The sequence below is a fragment of the Corvus kubaryi genome, unplaced genomic scaffold, assembly GCF_017639235.1.
Source record: "Corvus kubaryi isolate FWS band 111438036 unplaced genomic scaffold, C.kubaryi_AGA036_p1.0 72, whole genome shotgun sequence".
Taxonomy (NCBI): Eukaryota; Metazoa; Chordata; class Aves; order Passeriformes; family Corvidae; genus Corvus; species Corvus kubaryi.
Window position 1 is genome coordinate 5,807,463 of NW_024582060.1, and position 21,073 is coordinate 5,828,535.

At 41.3% G+C, this 21,073-nt stretch overlaps 1 protein-coding gene across 20 annotated transcripts in view; it reads left to right on the forward strand.

Moving 5' to 3' along the window:
* The window catches only part of SOX5 (SRY-box transcription factor 5), a 609,758-nt gene extending 589,153 nt beyond the window's left edge, over positions 1 to 20,605 (forward strand). For all 20 annotated transcript variants that reach the window (XM_042050099.1, XM_042050094.1, XM_042050095.1 and 17 more), the window contains 4 exons: positions 9,264 to 9,372; positions 10,262 to 10,435; positions 16,628 to 16,844; positions 20,097 to 20,605. In XM_042050099.1, the coding sequence (XP_041906033.1) occupies positions 9,264 to 9,372; positions 10,262 to 10,435; positions 16,628 to 16,844; positions 20,097 to 20,400 (804 nt within the window). In that variant the 3' untranslated portion in view covers positions 20,401 to 20,605. The remainder of the gene's footprint in view (positions 1 to 9,263; positions 9,373 to 10,261; positions 10,436 to 16,627; positions 16,845 to 20,096) is intronic.
* The last annotated feature ends 468 nt before the right edge of the window (positions 20,606 to 21,073 follow it).

A 21,073-nucleotide genomic window follows, 5' to 3' on the forward strand; every position in this document is an offset into this window, starting at 1 on the left:
AGATCAAAATTGGTTTTGCCCAGCACTAAGAATAAACATTTTGATTTACTTCAGCTGAAAGTTTATCCATTTATTATCTGTTCCCCCCCTCCTGTCCCCCCTTTCATTTTTTTTGCCATTTGCTTTGTGGAGCTTGTGTATATTTATATTTACAGCCTCTGCATTTAATGGCCACATGCCTTGTTTTCACAGATGGCCAGTGGAAGAACTCCCCTCCCCCCTTTTCCTTTAGTAAAGCCTGCCTTTGGTTTTGCTGCTTTTGTCACAGTGCCACTACTCCCAGTTAGCAAGTGCCTACGCACGAGAGGGAGAGATTCTGCAGTGAGGACTTTTTTTATTCCTCCAAGGATTTTAGCTCTTTATTTTAAAACACCACTATTTTTTTTTCCTTCTCCTGGTTGACCATCATTTATTAAATGCCCAGATCCATTTTTCAAAGACAAGATTAAGTATGGATGTTTATGTGTGTTTTTAGTGCCTTGTGATGGCAGGGTTGCATGGGCAGGGTTAGCTAATAAAAAATGAAGCCTATGGAGGGAGGGACAGATTCTGCCCACAGATGTGTGTGTGTGAAACTCCAGTTGAAGTTAAGGAGAACAGCAGGCAGAGAGGTAAGGGAAGAACCCTAGACCCTTGTAGCTGCTGAAGTCCAAATGGAAATTAAGACTTGGTTCATTCCAAAGGGCGGAGATTGGAAACATTCACAGCCTAGTATGGACCAGGGAGGACTGCAGCTGTTTATACTGTAGTGGAAGTTTTATGAAACCCAATAAAGATGGATCAACTTCCTCCTTAAAAAATAACATACAAGTGATGGGGAGTTCTCGTTATGACTTTTGAGCTTTTTGAGTCCTTGGGTTTAAGTTCTAACCTGTGCCCCACAGCCATGAGAGCTTATTACTTCCTGAGATTTTTTTATTATTTTTACATAATCACATGTCTCAAATCACTGGGGCTTTCAGCACATTGATGGACTCCAGCATCAGTGCAGTACCTCTCTTCAGTGTAATAGAAGCTGGGCCTGGTTCTTCTGTGAACTGTGTCCATTTGAGCTCCTGAGAGATCCGCCTGACCTGTTCTGCAGGGCTGGAAGAGGTGTAAGCAAAGGTACATCACCCTTCATAATTTGAATACCTTCTAGGGAAAAATGGAAAAAAAAATAGTCTGTAATGGCTATATTGCTGCTATGCAGTTGAGTCACCCATTGTTTATTAAACAATTGCCAGGAAAGCAGAAACTGTGTTCTTGCTTTCTATTTGCATGCATGCAGACCCTCCTTCCCAGGAAATCCTGCGTGGGTTGTGATTTTCCTCTCGTTCATTTTTGGTGTGCCACCTCTCTCCCGCAGTTAGCATTTTCTTTCCACACTGTTCAGCTGTACCAGCTTTCTGACTCGCTGAAGTCCCTGATTAAAATTTACATAGCACATTTCATCCAGAGACCTTAAAACTCCTCACAATGGTGGGAAAGCATCACTATCTCCATCCTGTGGAGTTCAGGAAATTAAGGTGCAGCAACTGAACAATTCACAGAGAGTTACAGGCTGTGTCAGCCCAGGAAGCAGTCTGGATGAGAAACTGGGTCATGGAACTCTTAACCTATTTGCAGTCAGCAGATTACAGCTGGATCTGGTTGAGGTCAACTATGCCCGTGCTGTAACAATTTTCCTAAGAAGGAAACAGCATCTCATCATTCTGCTTTGATTTCCTTTTCCTTTTTATTCCTTCTTCAAAATAATGGGCTGGGCCAGTCCTATATGCATTTTCATGTAAAAGCCCTGACTAGCACTATCTTTCAGAGATCATAACCAAAGAAAAGCAGGACTTCAGTGTCCTCTAGAATTGCTACTTCCCATCAGTTTGTTTCCAAGCCAAATAATACATTTTATGAAGGAAGTAATTCTTTCTCAAATACAGAATTTAAAAAAAAAACCCAAACCTTAGGGGCCTGACCCTTGCCAAGTTATTGAGGATTTTCCTCTTTTAATTTCAGTGGACTCTGTCATGCCTTCAGTGCTTTTAAAGGTACTGACTTGAGAACCCTTAGAAACCAAAGCCCTGTGTCTACAATGCACAACAAAGAAAATGACTGTATAAGTTTCAGTAAATTCTTTCTGTGAATTGGTGTCTGTTCCTGAGAGAAGAGTAATTAAATGTCTAGGTCTTCTTTGTCACTCTGATCTTTTCCCTGTAACACCTCATAAGGAACTTTTCTACTGAGTCTGTATAACACTTCATGCAGATTACAAATCAGATGCAGTGATTTCTAGGCAGTATTAAAGCAATATGGATTTTAATATGTATTGTAAACCAAAAGATATGGTTCCTCTACCAAGTGATGTAGCCCCAACTTAGACTGCATAATTTTGAAAAAAGTACCATAAAATCAGGAAGAGCCACAAATAAAGAATGTTCTTTTATTTTCTTGCTTCTAATGCTGCTTTTAGATTCTGTGGGTGGATTATTCCATGAAAAATAGAGATCTTGGATAAGCAAGATTGAAAGAGCTGAGGGGGTGGTAAATACATTGTTTCTTCATACTCAACTTTGATGCAACAACAACAAAAAAATCTCCCAAATGATAACTTGCTGTGACATTATAAATAATCTTTCATCTTCTTTGGTGGTCCACAAAGTTTATGTAATTGGAAGGCTAAAACCCTTCTTTGTTGTTTCTTGCCTTTTCATTAGTACAGTAGAAGACTATAAAATTGTGCAGCCAGAAGGGGTTTAACAATTACCAAGTCAACATTTGAAAGTCTCGCTCTATTTTATCATTTATGCATGTGCTTTTTACGAGTTTTACAGCCCTGCGAGCATTACTGAAGCAAGGTCCATTGCAATGGTGGATCTATAACTGCTTTATTTTTATTTTGCTTTCCTTGGTACCATGTGCCATCAGCAAGAGTCACAATTCCACACTCATAAAGAAATTACAAGCTTGAGATGGTAATTTTTTGGCAAGATCTGGGGGTGCTAGTTTTAGTTACTAAAATGTTTAGCAGTCTTTCTTAGGAACCTTTGGCAAGTCCCATAATGTGTGACTCAGTTTCCCTTCTGGTAAACAGAATTAATAATCCTGCCTTTCTTTGTGAAATGTGGTGGGTAATTCACTGATGAGTGAAGAACACTTGGGCAAGGTGACACAGAAAAACCCAAATCTAAATCAAAGATCCCTCTGAAAACAGCTGGAAGTTCTCTTACAGCAGTTAGAGGTGTAACAAGATCTGGGCCATAACAAGATTTGGACTGGGGCATAGACAGCGTGCACAGTAGCTGTTTTGAAGTACCATGGCATTAATATGCAGGAGCAGAGTCTGGAATGCAAATAATTCATCATGTGCAAACCTCTGGGCACAGCTCTCACTATTGCCAGTTGTTCCCCTAAGTTCTTCCAGCTTTCTGTCATCCATAATGCCTGCCTACCTCATTTTTTCCACACTTGGTAAGACTGTGGATGAGGGTTTTAGAACTCAGGCTATTCTGATGTTTATTTTTACAAGAGGCAGAGGGATTGCACAGAAAGATTACTTTTGCAAAGTCTTCACTCGTTTAGATGGAGTGTAAGACCTTCTTGGAGAGCTAAGGAAAATACCACAAGGTTGAATGGATAGCACCTGGTGCCACCAGCATGTCTGATAATTAAATATGTTTTTCTGTCATAAACTGAACTTACATTTTGTGCGATCATAGCAACTAATCTGCCCAAAACGTTAAGATTTGGTGTATGTCGACCAAGGTATGCATTGAAAGGGCTGATATTTACAGGCTCTTGCTGGGGAAGGAGATGCGCCTCAGCACCACAAACCACATCAGATGCTGTCACTGGTCCTGCTCAGCAATCTAAGATAAAAACTACCTCCTCAAAACTCAAATCTATTTGAAAATACTATCCTTAGCATTTAGATATGGGAAATAGCTGGACAAACTGTAGCTGGAGAGGAAGGGAAGAAATGAGACACGCAAAAGGACAATAGCAGGCAACCGTCTGTTTCTTTTTAATGTTTCGACACTGAGCAAAGGTAGCAGGCTGTGTCATTCAGTGTGTATGGAATTCTTAGGTGCAAGAAATGATCAGCAAGTTCCTCCTTGTAGTCCATAGGTAACTGTGTTCGGCTCTCTCTAGCTTTTTTTTGTTTGTTCATATCCCAGTTCCGTTGGGATATGAAAAGCAGAAATGTGAAGTGATGTTCCTGAACACTTCTCCTCTGGAATCCTACACTGGCTGTTTCTCTGCAGGCATCAAAACTGAGAAGAGAAATATTCCTGTCAGGAAAAATGGGGGTAGGGTTGAGGGGAGCAGCAAAGTGGAGAGTGGACTGCTTCAGTAAAAGTGCTTAACCTTGAATTATGCAATCGGAAAAACAGCTCTTGCCAAAATGCGACTCTAACGGAGTTCAGAGTGCCGGCAGAGTTTGCCAAATACCCCAGCCAAAAGGATGTCTCAATGAGGGGGAGGAGGGATCCACTGCCATATGCCCAGCATTCACAGTATACTGGAAGGACTGGAGAGTCCTTCAGGAATGGAAGTGTGTAAATGGTCTCAGGTTCACCCTGAACGCTGGTACTATGAACCAGTACAAAATGGGAGCAGTGAGGGCGGAGGACAGTAGGCAAATCTATCAGGATGTTTTTATTTCTCAAACCTTCCAAGGTTTTGCTTCACTTTTATGTAGTAGTGGGAGGAGTTCTGGCAAACAGGATCAGGCTGTTCTACATATGTTTTGACTCTTCTTGTTTTATGTTTCTTCTATGAAAGAGACTGCAACCAAGTTCTTGTCATTTTTAGATCAATGTTTTGTTAAACTATCACAGCTATCCATGACAGAGAGCCAACTAACTTTTGCAGCTGACCACAAAACTGAGTCTGACTTGTGGTGCTTAGTCATTTTTTATATTTTTTTTTTACATGACACATTCCATGTGTGTATGTGTTTTTGTTCTTTTAAATATAATTAGAGCATTTCTAGGAGTTGTGGTACAAATCAGTCTTTTTTGGCAGGTTAATTTCTTTGATTAATAAAGTTTTAGAAACTTTCATCACATTGTGGCTGTTGATGAAACCTCTCTGGTTATACTTTGAACAATTGGGCTATTGTGGGATTGAATGCTCTCTACAGTATTATCTCCTCTGGTCTGTTCATTGGAATTTTAAATGATCCAGTCAACAGAGCTCTTGCTGCCCCTGTGGAGAGTCTCTCCTACGCTCCAATAGAATGATGATTAGGAAGCCCTTCATAAAGAAATAAGATATTTATAAAATGTCTTTCAGCCTTCTGAGGTGTGATATAAAATTCAGAGATTTGGGATCACTTCATGTTTAGTAAGAGATGGCTGTGTTTCTTCTCCTGGAAGGGCAGAAGTGCTCCTTGCTGTTTTATTTTTGCTGCTTTGTGCTGTCTGATTTTTAGCAGGTCTCACAAGCAATTCGTTACACCTCTTTCCTTGGTTTGGACAAACCTTGCCTGTCATTCCTAGCAATAGTAGTTCTAGGCTGCAGTAGGTGCCACCTGGCATTTTTCATAGGATGAATAGCATTTCATACCTGAAACAAAGGTATGTTCTGCTGGACCCAACATACTTATAACCCACCTGTTATCACTGGGTGGGGCCTCATCTTGCTACTGTTTACACAGCTAATCCAACACAGCAGAGTGGTGGCAGTTTTGGGAATGTGTAATTTGTTTCTGAATTATGATAATGATGATTAATAGATCCTGATTTTGTATAAACTTCAAATCATTGTGGACTTCTTGTCTGAAGTTATTATGTAGATGTCCCTGTCTGTTGTGGGTTGCGGGGGGCGGGGGGGGGTGGCGCGGAGTGTGGTGGAACTGGTTGATCTCTAAGGTCCCTTCCAACCCAAACCATTCTATGATTCTCTGAGAGGAGGCTGGAATAGCAATATCAGCAGGTTGCCAGTTTATTGGGGTCAGAGAAGAAAAGAAATTCTCCTTTGTTTCTTTGGAGGTTCCATAAATACTTGCCCATAAACTGAAAGACTGTAGAAAAGGTAAGTAGGTGCTTCCATCAAACGAAAAGCAGTAAGTCATCAACTGAATGCTTTTAAGCAAAACAACATGGGAATGCTGCTTAGTCCCTTTCAAATATTTAGTGATTGTAAAAGTGTTTCTCTATGTCAGGATTGGGGAAAATCGGGTGCTGTGTGTTTAATGGGAAGGGCGTAGGACAGGAAATCATAATGCTGCTGACCTACAGTCAGACTTTTGCATCTTGTCAGGGTGTTGCTGATCTCTTTCTGCTCTCCTAATACTGTTTTGTTTGGGTTTTTGAGGGGGGCAGTTGGGTGGTCTGGTTTGTTTTTTTTTTTTAATGGCTTGAGTTGGAAGGAAGATCATCTGCCTCTAAACCCCCTGCCACAGGCAGGGACCTCTTCCACTAGACCAGGTTGCTGAGAGCCCCATCCAGCCTGGCCGAACACTTCCAGGAATGGGACATCCATAACTTCTCTGGGGAGCCAGACCCAGAGCCTCACCACCCTCACATCAGAGAATTTGTCCCTAACATCTAATCTAAACCTACTGCCTTTCAGTGTGAAGCTATTGCCCCTTGTCCTGTCACTTCAGGCCCTTGTAAATAGTCTCTCTCCATCTTTGTTGTTGGCTTCCTTCAGGTACTGAAAGGCCACAATTAGATCACCATAAAACCTTCTCTTTTCCAGGCTGAACAATCCCAACTCTCATAGCCTTTCCTCATAGGAGAAGTGCTGTTGCAGAGGCTCAGGCAAGGGCAGGCCTTAGACTTACTATTGCCTTCGTGCTTTTTAGATTTAAAACATTTCTGAGCATTAACAACAGAAGAGTACAGCTGGCTGCTTTGATCCTCTGTTTCCAGAGCAATGTCATGCAGAACTTCTTTTTAGCTGCCATTTTATCATTGCTGGTTGAATTATACATTTAAGTAGCAAGGAGTAAATTTGACACCATGTTAAAAGGGTGGTTTCAGTGCTCATCATGTTCCAGTTCTCCAGAGAGCCACCTCCATGTGCAGGGCTGCACGGAGCAGCCTGGGAGCTCCATGCTCATCTGACATTCCTTCACGGCCCCTCTTCCATGACACCTTTTCTCCCTCACTTCATCCAGCATGGCTGTACCTCAAAATGTAGAACTCCGTCCAAGGTGGATTGCAGCAGAGCATACATGGACTGGTTAAGTCAGGCTCTGATGAACAAGCCGTACCTGGAGTGTGCCTTGCAGGTGGCATTTTGGAGTATCCACTGACCTCAGGACTCAGTCAGATCATGTCAATGGAGTGTGGTTGGGAATGGAACTGCCTCCAACTCCAAGAGCTGCGTTTACTGCCTAAAGAAAAAGCTGTTAAGCCCATGCCCTTTGCACTCTCAGCTCTGTTTCTCTGAGAGGTTTACACATGCTTCAAAAAAAGTCTTCAACAGAGTAACTCCCTTCCCCCATAATATAGCCAACAAGAGAAAATGTTCTTTCATATTCTAGCTTGGTGGCAGTGTTTTAAAATGATTCCTGACATAAAAATTTTTGAACTCTAGCACTGCGAAGTTGACAGTAAATAGATTCTTTTTTTTCTGAAGGAAAAACTGTTGACTTCTATTATATATCCATGCAATCCATTTGGAAGAAATACAAAGTGAACTTATTCCTGACTTTTTAACTTCTGACAGGCTACTTTGGAAATGAGAGCTGAGTTATAAATGGTGGATCAAAGAGTTTGGTAAAGCGAAATGCCTGAATAGTTCAGGTGCTTATTTGAAGCTTCTCCAAGCTTTCTGGATCTGCTGTGCCTGGTAGTGTTATGGAAACCCTTTTGCTTGGGATAGGCTGAGTCTGTTGCATGAGCTTTTCCTGCAAAAACCAAGAGGAAAACTCATCTCACATGCTTTCCGTGGTGAAGTGTCAGGGTATAGACAGAGCACCAGAAGTATGAAAGGGTTTTTAGTGAAAATGAATGTGAGGAATAGGAAAGTTAACCTCATATTCCCTAAACTCTGTGAACATACAAAGTTGAGCAGATTAGCCTTGTTTTCAACTCTCCTTGAGAAAATCTTTGTGCAATGACTTACATGAATTTGAACCATTCTTTGAATTGCAGATGCAGGGACATCACATTACAGGAAGCATTTCTGTATTCGCATTGTTCTCTTTTCTGTTTTCTTCTGTAATGCAACCCGGTGACATTATTAGGCTACATGGAACAGTTGCCATGAGAAATCTGGAAGTTTTTTTTAGTTCATTGATCTTTTACAGTCAACAGGAGCAGAATAGAGCAAGGAAACAGAAATCTTTTCTTTCAGGAAGAAGCTCAAAAGAATTCTTTCGACTGGAGCCACTTCATTATCATGCTGTATCATGTCATTTTCTTAGCTTTGCAAAAGGCACAGCGCCTGAGATTTTGAAATGTTATTATTGCTTTCCTGAAAGGTGTATTTTTAAACATATGATTGTCTGGAAGATAGAATGCTCATGAGCAAAAGCCATTGGGAAAACAAAAACAGTTGGAAAATGGAACACCTTTGTGTTTGTAAAGTCAAATGGTTTGGGGGGAAGTGAGGTGTTGTGAAGAGAACATTGGAATTAATTGCCCTAGCATGTCGTTCTGGCAGTGTCTTTAGACACCAGTGCAGCCTGACAGATTAATTGGCAGCACACACCAGCCTGTTGCAATCCAGGGTTCATAGTTCTGACCAGATGAATCATGGACGGGGTGTTAGTAGGGTTGGACAAAACAGTCTGGACAAGAACACAAACTGCTGCCCGAAGATCATGCTTAATTCAGGCTGAACCTTTCCCAGGGCCTGAATAAGTTTGAACTGTAGGGTGTTTTTTTTCCTATGGGCTGCTTCCTAAATTTGCTGCCTTTTAAAATAGAAACAGGGCAAAGCCATCCATGTCTCTGCACTTCGATTGCAGGCTAGAAATAGAGTGAAACAATAAATACGTTGCAAAAGACCATGCATCACCTAAACTTCCAGGCCAGCTTTGCAGTCTCAGGGACGTAGAGAGTTGAAGTATTCTTCAGATGTGCAACCAATTTTATCATGCCTAACTAAGCCAATCTTTTCAACACTATGGAGTTTGCTTATCACTAGCTAATAAGCAAGTTTTAGAAAGGACTTTATGATAGAGTCTGTAACCATATCTCTTCCAGAAAAAGTATTATTTATTCAATACATGGCTCAGTAAACTGTTGCGAATAGTTATCTAGCTTTCCTATCAAGTTACAATATTTAAATATTTTCCTGATCCAAATCCTGTCGTCTTGCCCATATAGGACAAAACGACACTGGAGACCCTGACTCAGCAGCTGGCAGTAAAACAGAGTGAAGATGGGAAGTTCAGCCACACAATGATGGATTTCAACATGAGTGGAGATTCTGACGGTCAGTACAGATGGCTTTTCCTTATTTCCAGGTTTGTGTGTGCATATCAACAGGATCTGAGGGAGAATCCAAGTTCTTTGGAAACCCATGAGGAGTATGATCTGTTAGCAATAAGTGGCTATGAAACAAGGCAGGAAGAAGTGATTGATTGTGGGGTGTTTTAAGTCTGGAGATGATTTTTAGCCTTCCCTCTGTCCACTGAAAGTCTCAAGATGGGACCAAAAATGTATTTCTGATAATAAAAGGGACTAATGGAAGCAAATACATGTGGGGTAAGTGTGATCACACAGGGAATCCATGAAGTGTAGACCTGGTCCTCCGTAAGTGCTGTGTGCTCTGCATCTATGGGAGCTTTATTGGCTTGATGAAGTGAGCATAATGTTTATTTGTTTCTCTGCTATTGCATATATTGTTAAGGAGATGTAAGCACAAAAACAGGCAAGTATGTAAATACTCATTCGCTGGTTACAGAATTGCTTAAGAAGAAATCCCCAGTATTGTCATCTATCACCCCCTTTCTGTCACAGAAAAGGTAGAAGATTGGTAACATAATATGACCAGCATTCTGTAAGCAAGAAAGGAAGAAAATAAAAAGTAAACCTGCATTGATAAGTATATATTTGATTTATGTAATTAAGCAGTAAAAGATGGCTTAGAAAAGCTGTTTAATGCTTTGTATTTAAAATAAACATCAAAACTCTTCATCAGGTCTATACTATGTGGTACTGAATGAATAGAATAACTAAACTAGACAATATACAATATATTAACCATTAACCTATTGTGAACACTGACTCATTGAATGTGCAGCACCTGACCTAAGTTATTGATGGCACAGGAAGCTGCATACTGAAATACAAGCTGGAAATGTTTTCCTCTTGCTTTTTAGGAAGCGCAGGAGTTTCAGAGTCTCGGATTTACCGGGAATCCCGAGGGCGTGGCAGCAATGAGCCTCACATCAAGCGCCCAATGAATGCGTTCATGGTGTGGGCTAAGGATGAACGGAGGAAGATCCTTCAAGCTTTCCCTGACATGCACAACTCCAACATCAGCAAGATACTAGGTAAGAATGATAGAGCACTTCTCTTCCAGAGTGAAGCTTGAAAAAATTCTGAGTTGAGCTGAGCACTTGACACAATAGAATTGTTTCTTTCTCTCTTGCTCCTCAGTCACTGCACCAAGGATAACAGTAATAAGAGCTTCGCATGTGCTGCCCAGCAGTATGCATTAACCACAGCCTGAAATGTTCTTGTGTCTTTGTAATTATTGAGATTGTGGTGGTGATTTGCTGTGCACAGAGGAGAGACGGAGTAGCTCATAGTTCCCGAGTTTTCCTTATTAAATATGGGGGTTACGTTTCTCCTTTCTCAGAGAGCAGTAACTTCACTGGACTGCCACAACTTCTCCATGAGGACGAACAGTGGCTTAACCAGTTCATCTGTCAGTTCCCTCAGGACCTGCAGATGTATCTCAGCAGGTCCCATGGACTTGTGTCTCGAACCTGATCTTCTCCTACAGTGGGTGGTTCTTCATTCTTCCATATATTGAAAAGAATCCTGAAATTTTAAAAAAAACCTCTGATTGCCATATTCTCTGCTCTTCACATCCTGAACAACACTTGTCCTGAACATCATCTACTGAATCTCCTGCCAAAGTCTTCCAACTTTTCCCTACTTGATCAGATTCTCAGGACCATGTTCTGTCCAAAGTTACTCCTCTGTGATGTGCTGGCTGATACAGTAGGTTACTAATGAGGCTCACTGAGGCCAATGAATTACTTTCCTGCAGAAAAGTAATACATTTGTGACCAAATTAGAGATACTGCATTTTTACTGAAAAAAACAGCTACAGGACCTAAGCATCTCTCAGGCCAGTGGCTGAGCAGGGAACATGTTTACCTGTGCTGCAGATCTCACTGGTTTTGCAGGCTACTCAAGAGATGTAGTGCAATTATGATGGCAGCATTAACCAGCTGCAGGGCTGATAAATATGCCGAGTTTAGATTGGTCAGAGGTTTGAGGCTTACCTTGATTAGAGTGGTATTATGAAAAGTTAGCAGGGTGCAAGTGGAAATGAGATAAATTGGTTGGAGAAGCAAAATGTATTGCCATGGATGGCAGATGTGATGATATTAACCCATGATTTAAAGGGTGGTATGAGATTATTAGATTAGTTATGGGAACAGGATTAGAAGGCTAAATTGGTTATGTTGATGGCAAAATAACCTTATACTGGTTAAAAGGGATTATACTGGTCAGAGGTGTATGATGTGATTAGCCGGAGGACAGGGCAGTAATAGTTTTGGTCTGTTCCTAAATTGAGAGTAGACCTGGTTAAACCTGTTTTTAAATAATCAGCTTCAGATATCTACAAGATCATTCTGAATGGCCCTTTTCATACACAAAATACAAAGAGAGCTTGATGTTTTCCCTCTTAACTGATTGTTTTGGATAACAACCTCCGACAGCACGCTGCTAATTCATTCTGCTTAAAACAGGCGCTTGAGCTGGGCTGACATTTTACGCAGTCTCTGGGGATCCTGGTTGACATTTTAAAGGGCTTCTAAGCATTTTATAATACCCTAAAATCTGGTTTTAATAAGCCATTCTGCTGAAATTGTTAACATAAGGAATCACCTTTTACTATTTGGCGCTAGATCAGGGAGATATGGAGACATCTTTTTCTGATTAGATATACAGTAGTTGGAGTAAAATGTGCAAATTCATTACAGATCCTGTTGAGGTGACAGACAGTATAGCTGACTCCAAACTCTCCGTTTTTCTGCCAGATATGGGGAAAAGCAAGGTCTGAGACAGTGAAAGATGATGTTTCTATTTCTTTACAGCATCACATTTGATTTTTTTCATTCTACCTGTGCGACAGAGAGGGATGTCCTGGCATCTTCCTTCTTGACAGAAACATTACAAAGGAGTTCCCTCAACTGCAAAAGGCCAGTCTTTTGAAGTCAGCAGGGGAGCTGTCTGTTAACTGGCGTAGGGTGACCAACCAGAAGCTCGTAGTTCAGCCAGGTATTAGGGTCTCCTTATTAGAAAGCCACAATTTTTCCTTCCCATTTTTCCAGCAGCACTGCTACACATTGAGGTCAGAGAGCTCGTTGTCATGCAGAGTAGCTTAGATGGAGTTCTCACCAATCGAGGGTCATTTTTATAGTAAAATGAGAGGAGGTCCCCTTCCCAGCACTAGAATTCTTTAGGGATTATGTTTGACACTGTGGTATTATGTTTTGAGCATAAAAATTAGATACATGGATTTTTCACTAAATTTGTCTGTGCATACGTTTGTCATCCATCTGTTCATTGCAACTTAAACTTGTGGATAATGATTTTTTTAGTAAATTGTTCCAAAAGTGCTAAAATGGGACTGCTGGGCCCTATCAATTTAATAATGCATTGTTTAGATATTTTGGTAAATATTTGAATTAATTTCATCAAGAAATCAGCATCAAGATTTTTGGAAAAAATTAAGTTAATTACTAGCTTAAGAAATTCTCTTGGCGTGTATACATGTGTTTACACAAATATTACTCATACCTATACATTATACAAGTGTTTGTGTATGTCAGAGTGTTTTTTAAACATAAAATCAGCCTGATTCAGGTATTCAGATTGAAAAATCTGTCTGATGGACTGAAAGTTAGAGAGTGTTGCAAACAGCTGAAAATTCTTGTCAGAGAAACTTGGCTTAAAATTAGCAGTAAGCAGAGCTCTGAACATGCACGTGTGTGTCTGAGCACAAGTGTCTGGGCATGGGTGAGAGCATCTCTTTTCTGCCCTGGACTCAAGTATTTGCCCTCTCCAGATGTGTTCACAGTCTCACACAGCTGTGTGGGCACAGCTCTGACTGCCCTAGCTCAGTTTAGGGACAGGAGCTGTGCTCAGTGCTGCAAAGTCTTTGAATTTGCTTTTTTTTCCTGAATACTTCAGGCACCATATCAGGGAGAATTGTGCAAGAGTCCTGCTTGTCCTTATGCATACATCGAGGGAGGGGAATGGGCTCTTGTTTTCATAGTCAAGGAGAAAAGCCTTGCATACTTGACCCACTCAAAGCTTTCCAGCACAGATGGTGAGCAGAAAGCTCACCCAAGAGTGTAAATCTTCCCTTAAAAAGAAAGTTTCTACAATCACACTTTGTTTGGGCTTGGATTTGGCACTGTGCATAGGTACCCATGCCTGCCTGTGTGTGTTTATAGACAATGACAAAGCTACTACAAGCATATTTTGTCCAAATATAAGGTATTTTTTAAAAGTTTTATTACATTGATTGATGGTACTCATTCATAGCTTGCCCTGTGGGTGGAAATTCAAAGATCAGAGTTATATATCCTTCATAATTTCAGATTAAGACTGTTCAGAGAATTGATTGTATTATGTAAATTACTAAGAAAATAAGTGAAAATGATAAAATATAAAGAACGATGGTTTATCATCAGAAAATATGCCCTTTTTTAAAATTTATTTTGACAGCATTGTTTGTTTAATTATGTATGATACTTCAAAACATACTAGTCAAATATATTTAGTATATTTTGTAAGAACAGTAAAGTCGTAGTAAGAGGGAGGTATCACTGCAGAAGGCAGCTATTAAAAATTTTCTGGGAAGACAGGTGAAACTGCCAGGATTTTTGCTGTATTTCAGTGAGCAGCTCAGGAAGAAAAAGTGTAACAAATGACATTTATGTAATAAATATTGTATGTGTAACTGTATGTATAGATATTATGCATCAAAATTTCCCTTCTTATGGCCCTGATCCTGCAAGGACTTGTGGTGTTTGCCTAACTTCACCTACTACTTCTTGTCACATGAGGGGGTAGGAATCTGCTTGCCCAGACCTGACTGTACGTTTGCAGCAAGTGAACTGGCACAGCAGAAGAGAAACTGTGCTGGAATAGAGCATTTTCATGGTAGTTTTGCAACAGCTGACTTTAATTTCTACCTTTCTGTCCATCCGTCTGTCTCAAACATGTGTGAGACCCTACATTGCAGATCCTTTCACAGCATATAAAGCAAATGTCAAGATTTGTTTAAAGACCGAGGTTTTCAGCTTTTCTATTCATAAAAAAAACCTGATGCAGCATCAGGAAAAGGAACTGGGGCTGTTTTCCTAGGGTCTTCAGCAGGTCTGTGATTAGACAACTCTAGATTTAGGCTAACTATTAGGATTTTCTTTGCTGAAACACCAGTGTGTCAGTGCCTACAAGGCAGAATTTGAAAGCACGCTCACATCTGGGCATCTTCCAGAGCTCATCTGCTTTACCCTGAATTCTTAACATTGTTCAACACAGGCCCAATCTATATTTCCTTCTTATGCAGCATTAGTTGGTGTGCAGTGTTTTGACAGTGTCCATGTGTTTATCACTGTGTCATTCATCCCCAGATCCAGGAGGTACTACATGTGGAAAGTCGGTGTCATTTTTCTAGCCACTCTCTTTGCCAGAAAAAGCTTGGAATAATTTCTCTGCAGGAGACAAAGCTGCTGAGCAGGATTCTGGTCACAGGGATGCTGCCCTATGTAACACAGAGCCCTGCCACAGATCCCCAGGCACAGACACTACCTCTCTATGGCATAAGAAGTGATGTGCAGGAGTTTCAGTCCAAACCCTAAAAGCCATCTAGCCATGCAGTTATGGTGCTGGGCCTAAGCTAGTAACAATGTCATTAAACCATTTCCCAGTCCAGGACTAGCTGCGGGGATCTCTGCATGCTATAGGTTGTAAACATCATGGTTTTGACTTCAAAGCAATGTTTGCTAAGAAAGGAATATCCACTGCTCCTCTTCAGGACGAAGATATCATTGTTTATGCATTGCTTATCTCTGGATGTGAGGTCAGGCAGTACCAGCTCTTCTCTCCAGAAGCCCAGACTGCAGCATGGAATAAAGATTCAAAGAGTAATGGGGAAAATGGTGTCAATAATCAGAAGGGGCCTTTCTAGAGGGAATGAAACTGTTTTCTTTCCTGGGGAAAGGATAACTGCACTCTCTCTACTGCGAGTCTTGGGGGTACAGTCGGATAAGACCAGTGTGAGTAATAGCATGAGCTAAGTACAGTGTAAGTAACCATAAAAAATGAGGAACAAGAGGAAGTCAAGTATGACATATGGCATTACGAACCCATTAAACTGAGAAACTATTCAAACATTTTCCAGTGGGAAAATTGACTATTTTCCAATAAAGTTTTCTTTCTAGGCCACAGGTTTCACAGTTTGAACTATTCCTGTTATTTGAAATGTATCTTACCCTGAAGCACTTCTATATTTAATGGAAAAATAAAGTAGGGCAACTGATTCAAGAACTTTTACTTTCTGCTCCCATGTTGTATCCTTTAAGAAATATTAGTTTATAACTTTCAGCAGGCATTTGAAAACAATTTTGAAGTCTTCACTATATCCCTATCTCAAATATCCACATTAACATAGGCAGAAAACGAGGCTGCCAGCAATGAAGCCATAGTGCAGCTCCAGGGAGAGATGTGCCAGTACCCCAGTGCTTTTTCCTTCATGACACACAGTAAATTCTTTAAGTTGGGGCTGGCAATGTTTCCCAGGACATGGTCTTGGAGTTAAAACCCCACTGACACATATGGGATAGTTTATGGGTTTTAGAGGCATTGCTTTAGGGTCTTTGCAGTCTCCTGTACCTGACTGCAGAGCATTTACAGTCAGATCCTATTTTGCTTCTCACCAGCCTGGGAGCCCAAAAGACCCAGTGTTTGTCAGGAATGATTAAGATGTGGATATTTGCATACCCAGATCTGATGCCTTGATCCAGCCATGGATCACAGGGACCAGACCACAGCACATAGAGTGGAGCCTTCTCTGAACAGGAGGTGTAAACAGGCGCATGGCCCAGGGAAGGTGTGGGGACACAGCAGAGCAGACTGTGTGTCCATTCCTCCAAAATATACTGCCTTGTTTCCTGAAACAAAGTGTCAGGGATTGCCCATTATAAGGATAATAGTTTTACTGCCCACTTGAAAGGTATTGTAAGGTAGATAAATTTCAGTAAAATATTGAGTCAAAATTTCCAGTGCCATCTCTCTCTGCATCTTGGCCATACCCAGGAGGTTTATGAGTCAAATACAAACAAGACCTGAACCCTATCTAGAATCTCTGACAGATTCCCAGCCCAAAGCAAAATGGCCTTAGGTGTCTTGTTCTGGGTGACCTACTTGTTTCTCTGCCTTTCAGTGTTTGGGGATGAGTAGCGTCTCATCTTTTTTTTTTTCCTTGGTGACAGGATCTCGCTGGAAAGCTATGACAAATCTAGAGAAGCAGCCATACTATGAGGAGCAGGCCCGGCTCAGCAAACAGCACCTGGAGAAATACCCAGACTACAAATACAAGCCCAGGCCGAAGCGTACCTGCCTTGTAGATGGCAAAAAACTACGCATTGGCGAGTACAAGGCCATCATGCGCAACAGACGCCAGGAGATGAGGCAGTACTTTAATGTTGGGTATGGGACCTTTCAACTACTCATTTCATCAAAAACTGAAAATAAAAATCAGGGAGAATTCTTAATTCCATGTGGTAAATGTTATAGTTTATTGACACGAGCGTTAGATATTGCTAACAGAAAATGAGACTTACACTTCATAACAATGTGTTCCAGGAGGAGGTAATGCAGTTTTAGGAATCTTTTTGTTGGCTCTGCTTTATACTCATCTTAAAGCCTCAGCCAACTGTCCCATTTCCACTCTGATCGTGAAAAAAAAAAAGCTTTAAAGTTTTCTAATGAAACATAAGTCTTCTAGTAAAGCCTTATAACTATTATGAGGCCTCAGAGAGAGTATCTGAAGGAATCTGTGTTAGTGCCTCTTGATCCAAAAGCCAAAAATACAGGTTTGCACTCGGCATGATCTGTGGCAAATGGTCTGCAGAAGGACTGCTGAACACACTGAACTTGAGCTGGAATATGGGCTTGGCTCAGTTGATTCATATCAAGCATGAAGTTGTCTGCATTGTTCATTTGTCCTTCCAGGTAGTGTCTTATAGTCCAGCAAGTTAAATGCTTTCTATTGAGCAGAAATTTTAAGAAGACCAGTTCTGATAAACAGCTAATAGATAAGTTTGATATGATTAGAATAAAATATGCCTAGAAGACTAGCATATATTTTCCTTCTGCAGATAGTCCTTGGTTTTGGTTACAGCAGATCAAAAAGAATCAGAAGTAATCAAATATTCCACAATATTCCTGTATTCACTTGAGAAAATTAAAAGCTAAACATGGATCTTAAAAAAAAAAGCAAAACCAGCAACGAGAGCAACCCTTCAAAATAATGGAATTTGTGTTCTGTTTCATCTGAATTTGGAATCCTTTCAATATTAACTGGGTTGCACATCTCATTAGTTAATGGCTAGAAGTAGCAATAAAGGAGAGACCATCTATCCAGTGACTGTTAAGTGTCATCAGACTGTGTTTTAAACAGCTACAGTGTGCATTGTTAGAATAAGCTGCTCAGCAGAGAAATTTGAGCTGCTTAACCCTGTGGTGCTGGCAGGTCCCGTGATCCCAGTGGTAAGCACTGAAACAAACACAGGGAAGTCAGCCAACATTCAGCATCAAGAGATTAAAAAAAGAGGAGGGGGCCTTATGGAAAAAGAATAGGTGGCAACAGAGCCCCCAAAACACTGCTTATCTGGTTAACATGCATGCCTCATCACAGGAAAAAAATTAACCTTGTAACATTCCGCATACAGAAATTCAGCTTTCCAAACAAGGCTGACATCGAAATCAAGACATTTCTGGAGGTAATTTGCACTAGGACACCAGAGCACAGAACCTGGGGTGCAATCTTTATGGAAGCTGCTGACAGAGTGGCTGTGGGGTGTGCAGTGGGGTCGGTGTGTGATACCGCCAGTCACAACACTACAGTTGTATTCCTGGTTTAAGTTCCCCATCTGTTGCATCTGCCAGTACACGTCATTTAGGGCTAAACTCCTAAACACCAGCCCAGCTTCTGCCTGGGCACCACAATAAGTGCTTGGTTTAACAGGAGCTGTGGCTGTGCTGAAGGCATCACAGTGGGAAGGATTGGGAATTTTTATATGTTCCCTATTTAAGTGTCCTCATCTTCAGGGGTAGTGTGGCAAGCGTGGCCTGCTGAGAGCCCTAATACATTACTATCTGAGGACTGCTGCAAGATCCTCTAGGCTGGACATCCCACGGAAGTGGAAAAATACTATTCTTAAATTATTTAATATTTGAAAAGCACTCTGAAAAGCACCATTTAAGTGCAAAGTGTTCCTATTGTTAAATATTAAAACCAATTTAAGTGTGTTGTATCTTGTTGCAGAGATGCTGACTCAGAAAACAAAAGCCTTCCTACTGAATTAAGAATAAAACACAACTTAGATCTGCTCCCTACTTTAAGAGCTGTATCTTCAGCTGAGACAACTTGAGTTGTTTCAGAAACACGGAAATAAGGGCTCTGTGGAGGGAGGCCTTGCTCGGATGGCAGGCAGGAAGTATCTGAAAATGCAGCAAGCAATTCCAAACAAGTATAAAGCTGTTTGGCAGAGGAAAGTCTTTCAGGATCACTGTACTGTGTGAGGCTTACTGTGCAGCAAGGGCACAGGCAAGCAGGGGAACAGGGAAGGGTTTCATTCTTAATTAAGAATGTTCATCTCAAGAGACTCTGCCCTGTCTCCTGTGGCAAGGCTTTTCAGAGCAGATGGACACACCGCTGATGACATTACAATGTGCAGCATGTACTGAAGAGTATTACTGCAATGGAATTACTTCATGCAGCAAGGAAACAAAAGGAGCATGAATTTTAAACCTCTAGGCTTGTTGGAACTCTGAAGCTTTTCAGGGAAACAAAACACTAGTGTAACACAGCTGCAGTTCTTGATGCAAAGGGAATTTCTGTGGCCTGGAATAATTCTTCTTTTGTTACTGCAGACAGGTTTCCAAGGCTTAGATGCTGTATAAAGGCATCTGTAGAAGATTTTCTCAAATGCTCACGTTTCTGGCTTGCTTTTTATTTATTTTTAAATAATGCCCACTTCCATTTTAAGTCTGCCTTTTCCCAATTTTATCCACCTTCCTTCAAAGAATCTGCTTTTCACAAGGGCTGCTCCCAGTGGAAACTATCACTTTCCAGTGGGAGGCCTTTAGAGATCCATCCTACAAACCCATGTTAGCTCCAGAAAGCCCGCTGTTCCTCTCCCTAGAAATGACCAGGTCTCTGAATGAATGTGGAGTAAACATTGTCTCTGCTTTCTCCTCAGCCGGTGGCATTTTTCTGCAGCACCTTCCCATTCCTGTGCAATCTACCTAGACCTTGCTGCCTCTCTCCTGTTGGCAGTTTATGTCTAGTTACTGTGACTTTTATGTCTAGTCCTGATAGCAGATTGGATTATTTAAAAGGAAGATTTTCAAAATATACAGGTTTTGAGTTGGTCCACAGTTGGCAAGAATGTTTATTTTTGGCTGGCACCCAGCTGATCCAGAAAAGAATTTTACCCCCAAGCAGGCAAGCTGAAGCTGTGTAGTTCAGGTACGGCTAGGGATGTTAACAGAGATTGGGTTTTCTTATCAGTGGAATTGATTTGGGTTTGATGTTCATTTGTGGAGCATCGTTTAGTGAGTCTGGAATATTGATATAAGAATTCCTCTGCATGCCCAACAATATATGCTGTTGAACTTACCCTCCTTTTATTCCATGCAGCATTCCAACTCCTTTTATTCTTTTCTTCCTGTCAGGCAACAAGCACAGATCCCCATTGCCACCGCGGGTGTAGTGTACCCAGGAGCCATTGCCATGGCGGGAATGCCTTCCCCACACCTGCCCTCGGAGCACTCGAGCGTGTCCAGCAGCCCAGAGCCTGGCATGCCCGTCATCCAGAGCACTTATGGAATCAAGGGCGAGGAGCCACACATCAAGGAGGAGATGCAGCCTGATGACGTCAACGGAGAGATCTACGATGAGTACGATGAGGAGGAGGACGACCCCGATGCGGACTATGGCAGTGACAGTGAAAACCACATTGCGGGGCAAGCCAACTGATTGGGGTCCCAATGTCTCATGACCTGCAGGACTTCAAGGAGAAAAAAAAAAATAAAGCCCCATCTGGTTTACCCTTGCCAGTGGCCAAGCACATTAACTTTCTCATACACTGACTGTTACTTTAACTGTTAGTCTTAACTAGTTGGGACATCAGCTGACTAATAGACATCAGCCTGCATCAGAAGAAAAAAGGCTCAGAAGAAAGGAAACAAAGACAACGACAACAACAACAGAATGATATAAGCTATGGGTAAAATAATGCCAGTAATTCAGCTGCTATACCCAAGCACTGAAGTCTTACCCGTCGACCTTTTATTATTATTATTTTTTTTTCAAATAAACTTTATGGCTGTTTGTTCTACAATGTTCTAGAAATTCTCACTCAGGTACACAGTGCCAACAAGTGGCTTGTGAATGTGTTTTGTTGTTTTGTGCTACAGTTTAAAGAGAAATAATTTTTTTTTTTTTTTTGGTAATGCACCTGACAGGAAAAAAAAAAGATAAAAGTCCTTTTAACCCCCTCTGTCTCCTCCTCCTCCTCCTTCTCTTCTTCCTCCTCCTCCTCCTCCTTCTCTTCTTCCTCCTCCTCCTCCTCCTTCTCTTCTTCCTCCTCCTCCTCCTCCTCCTCTTCTTCCTCCTCCTCCTCCTCCTCCTCCTCCTCCTCCTCCTCCTC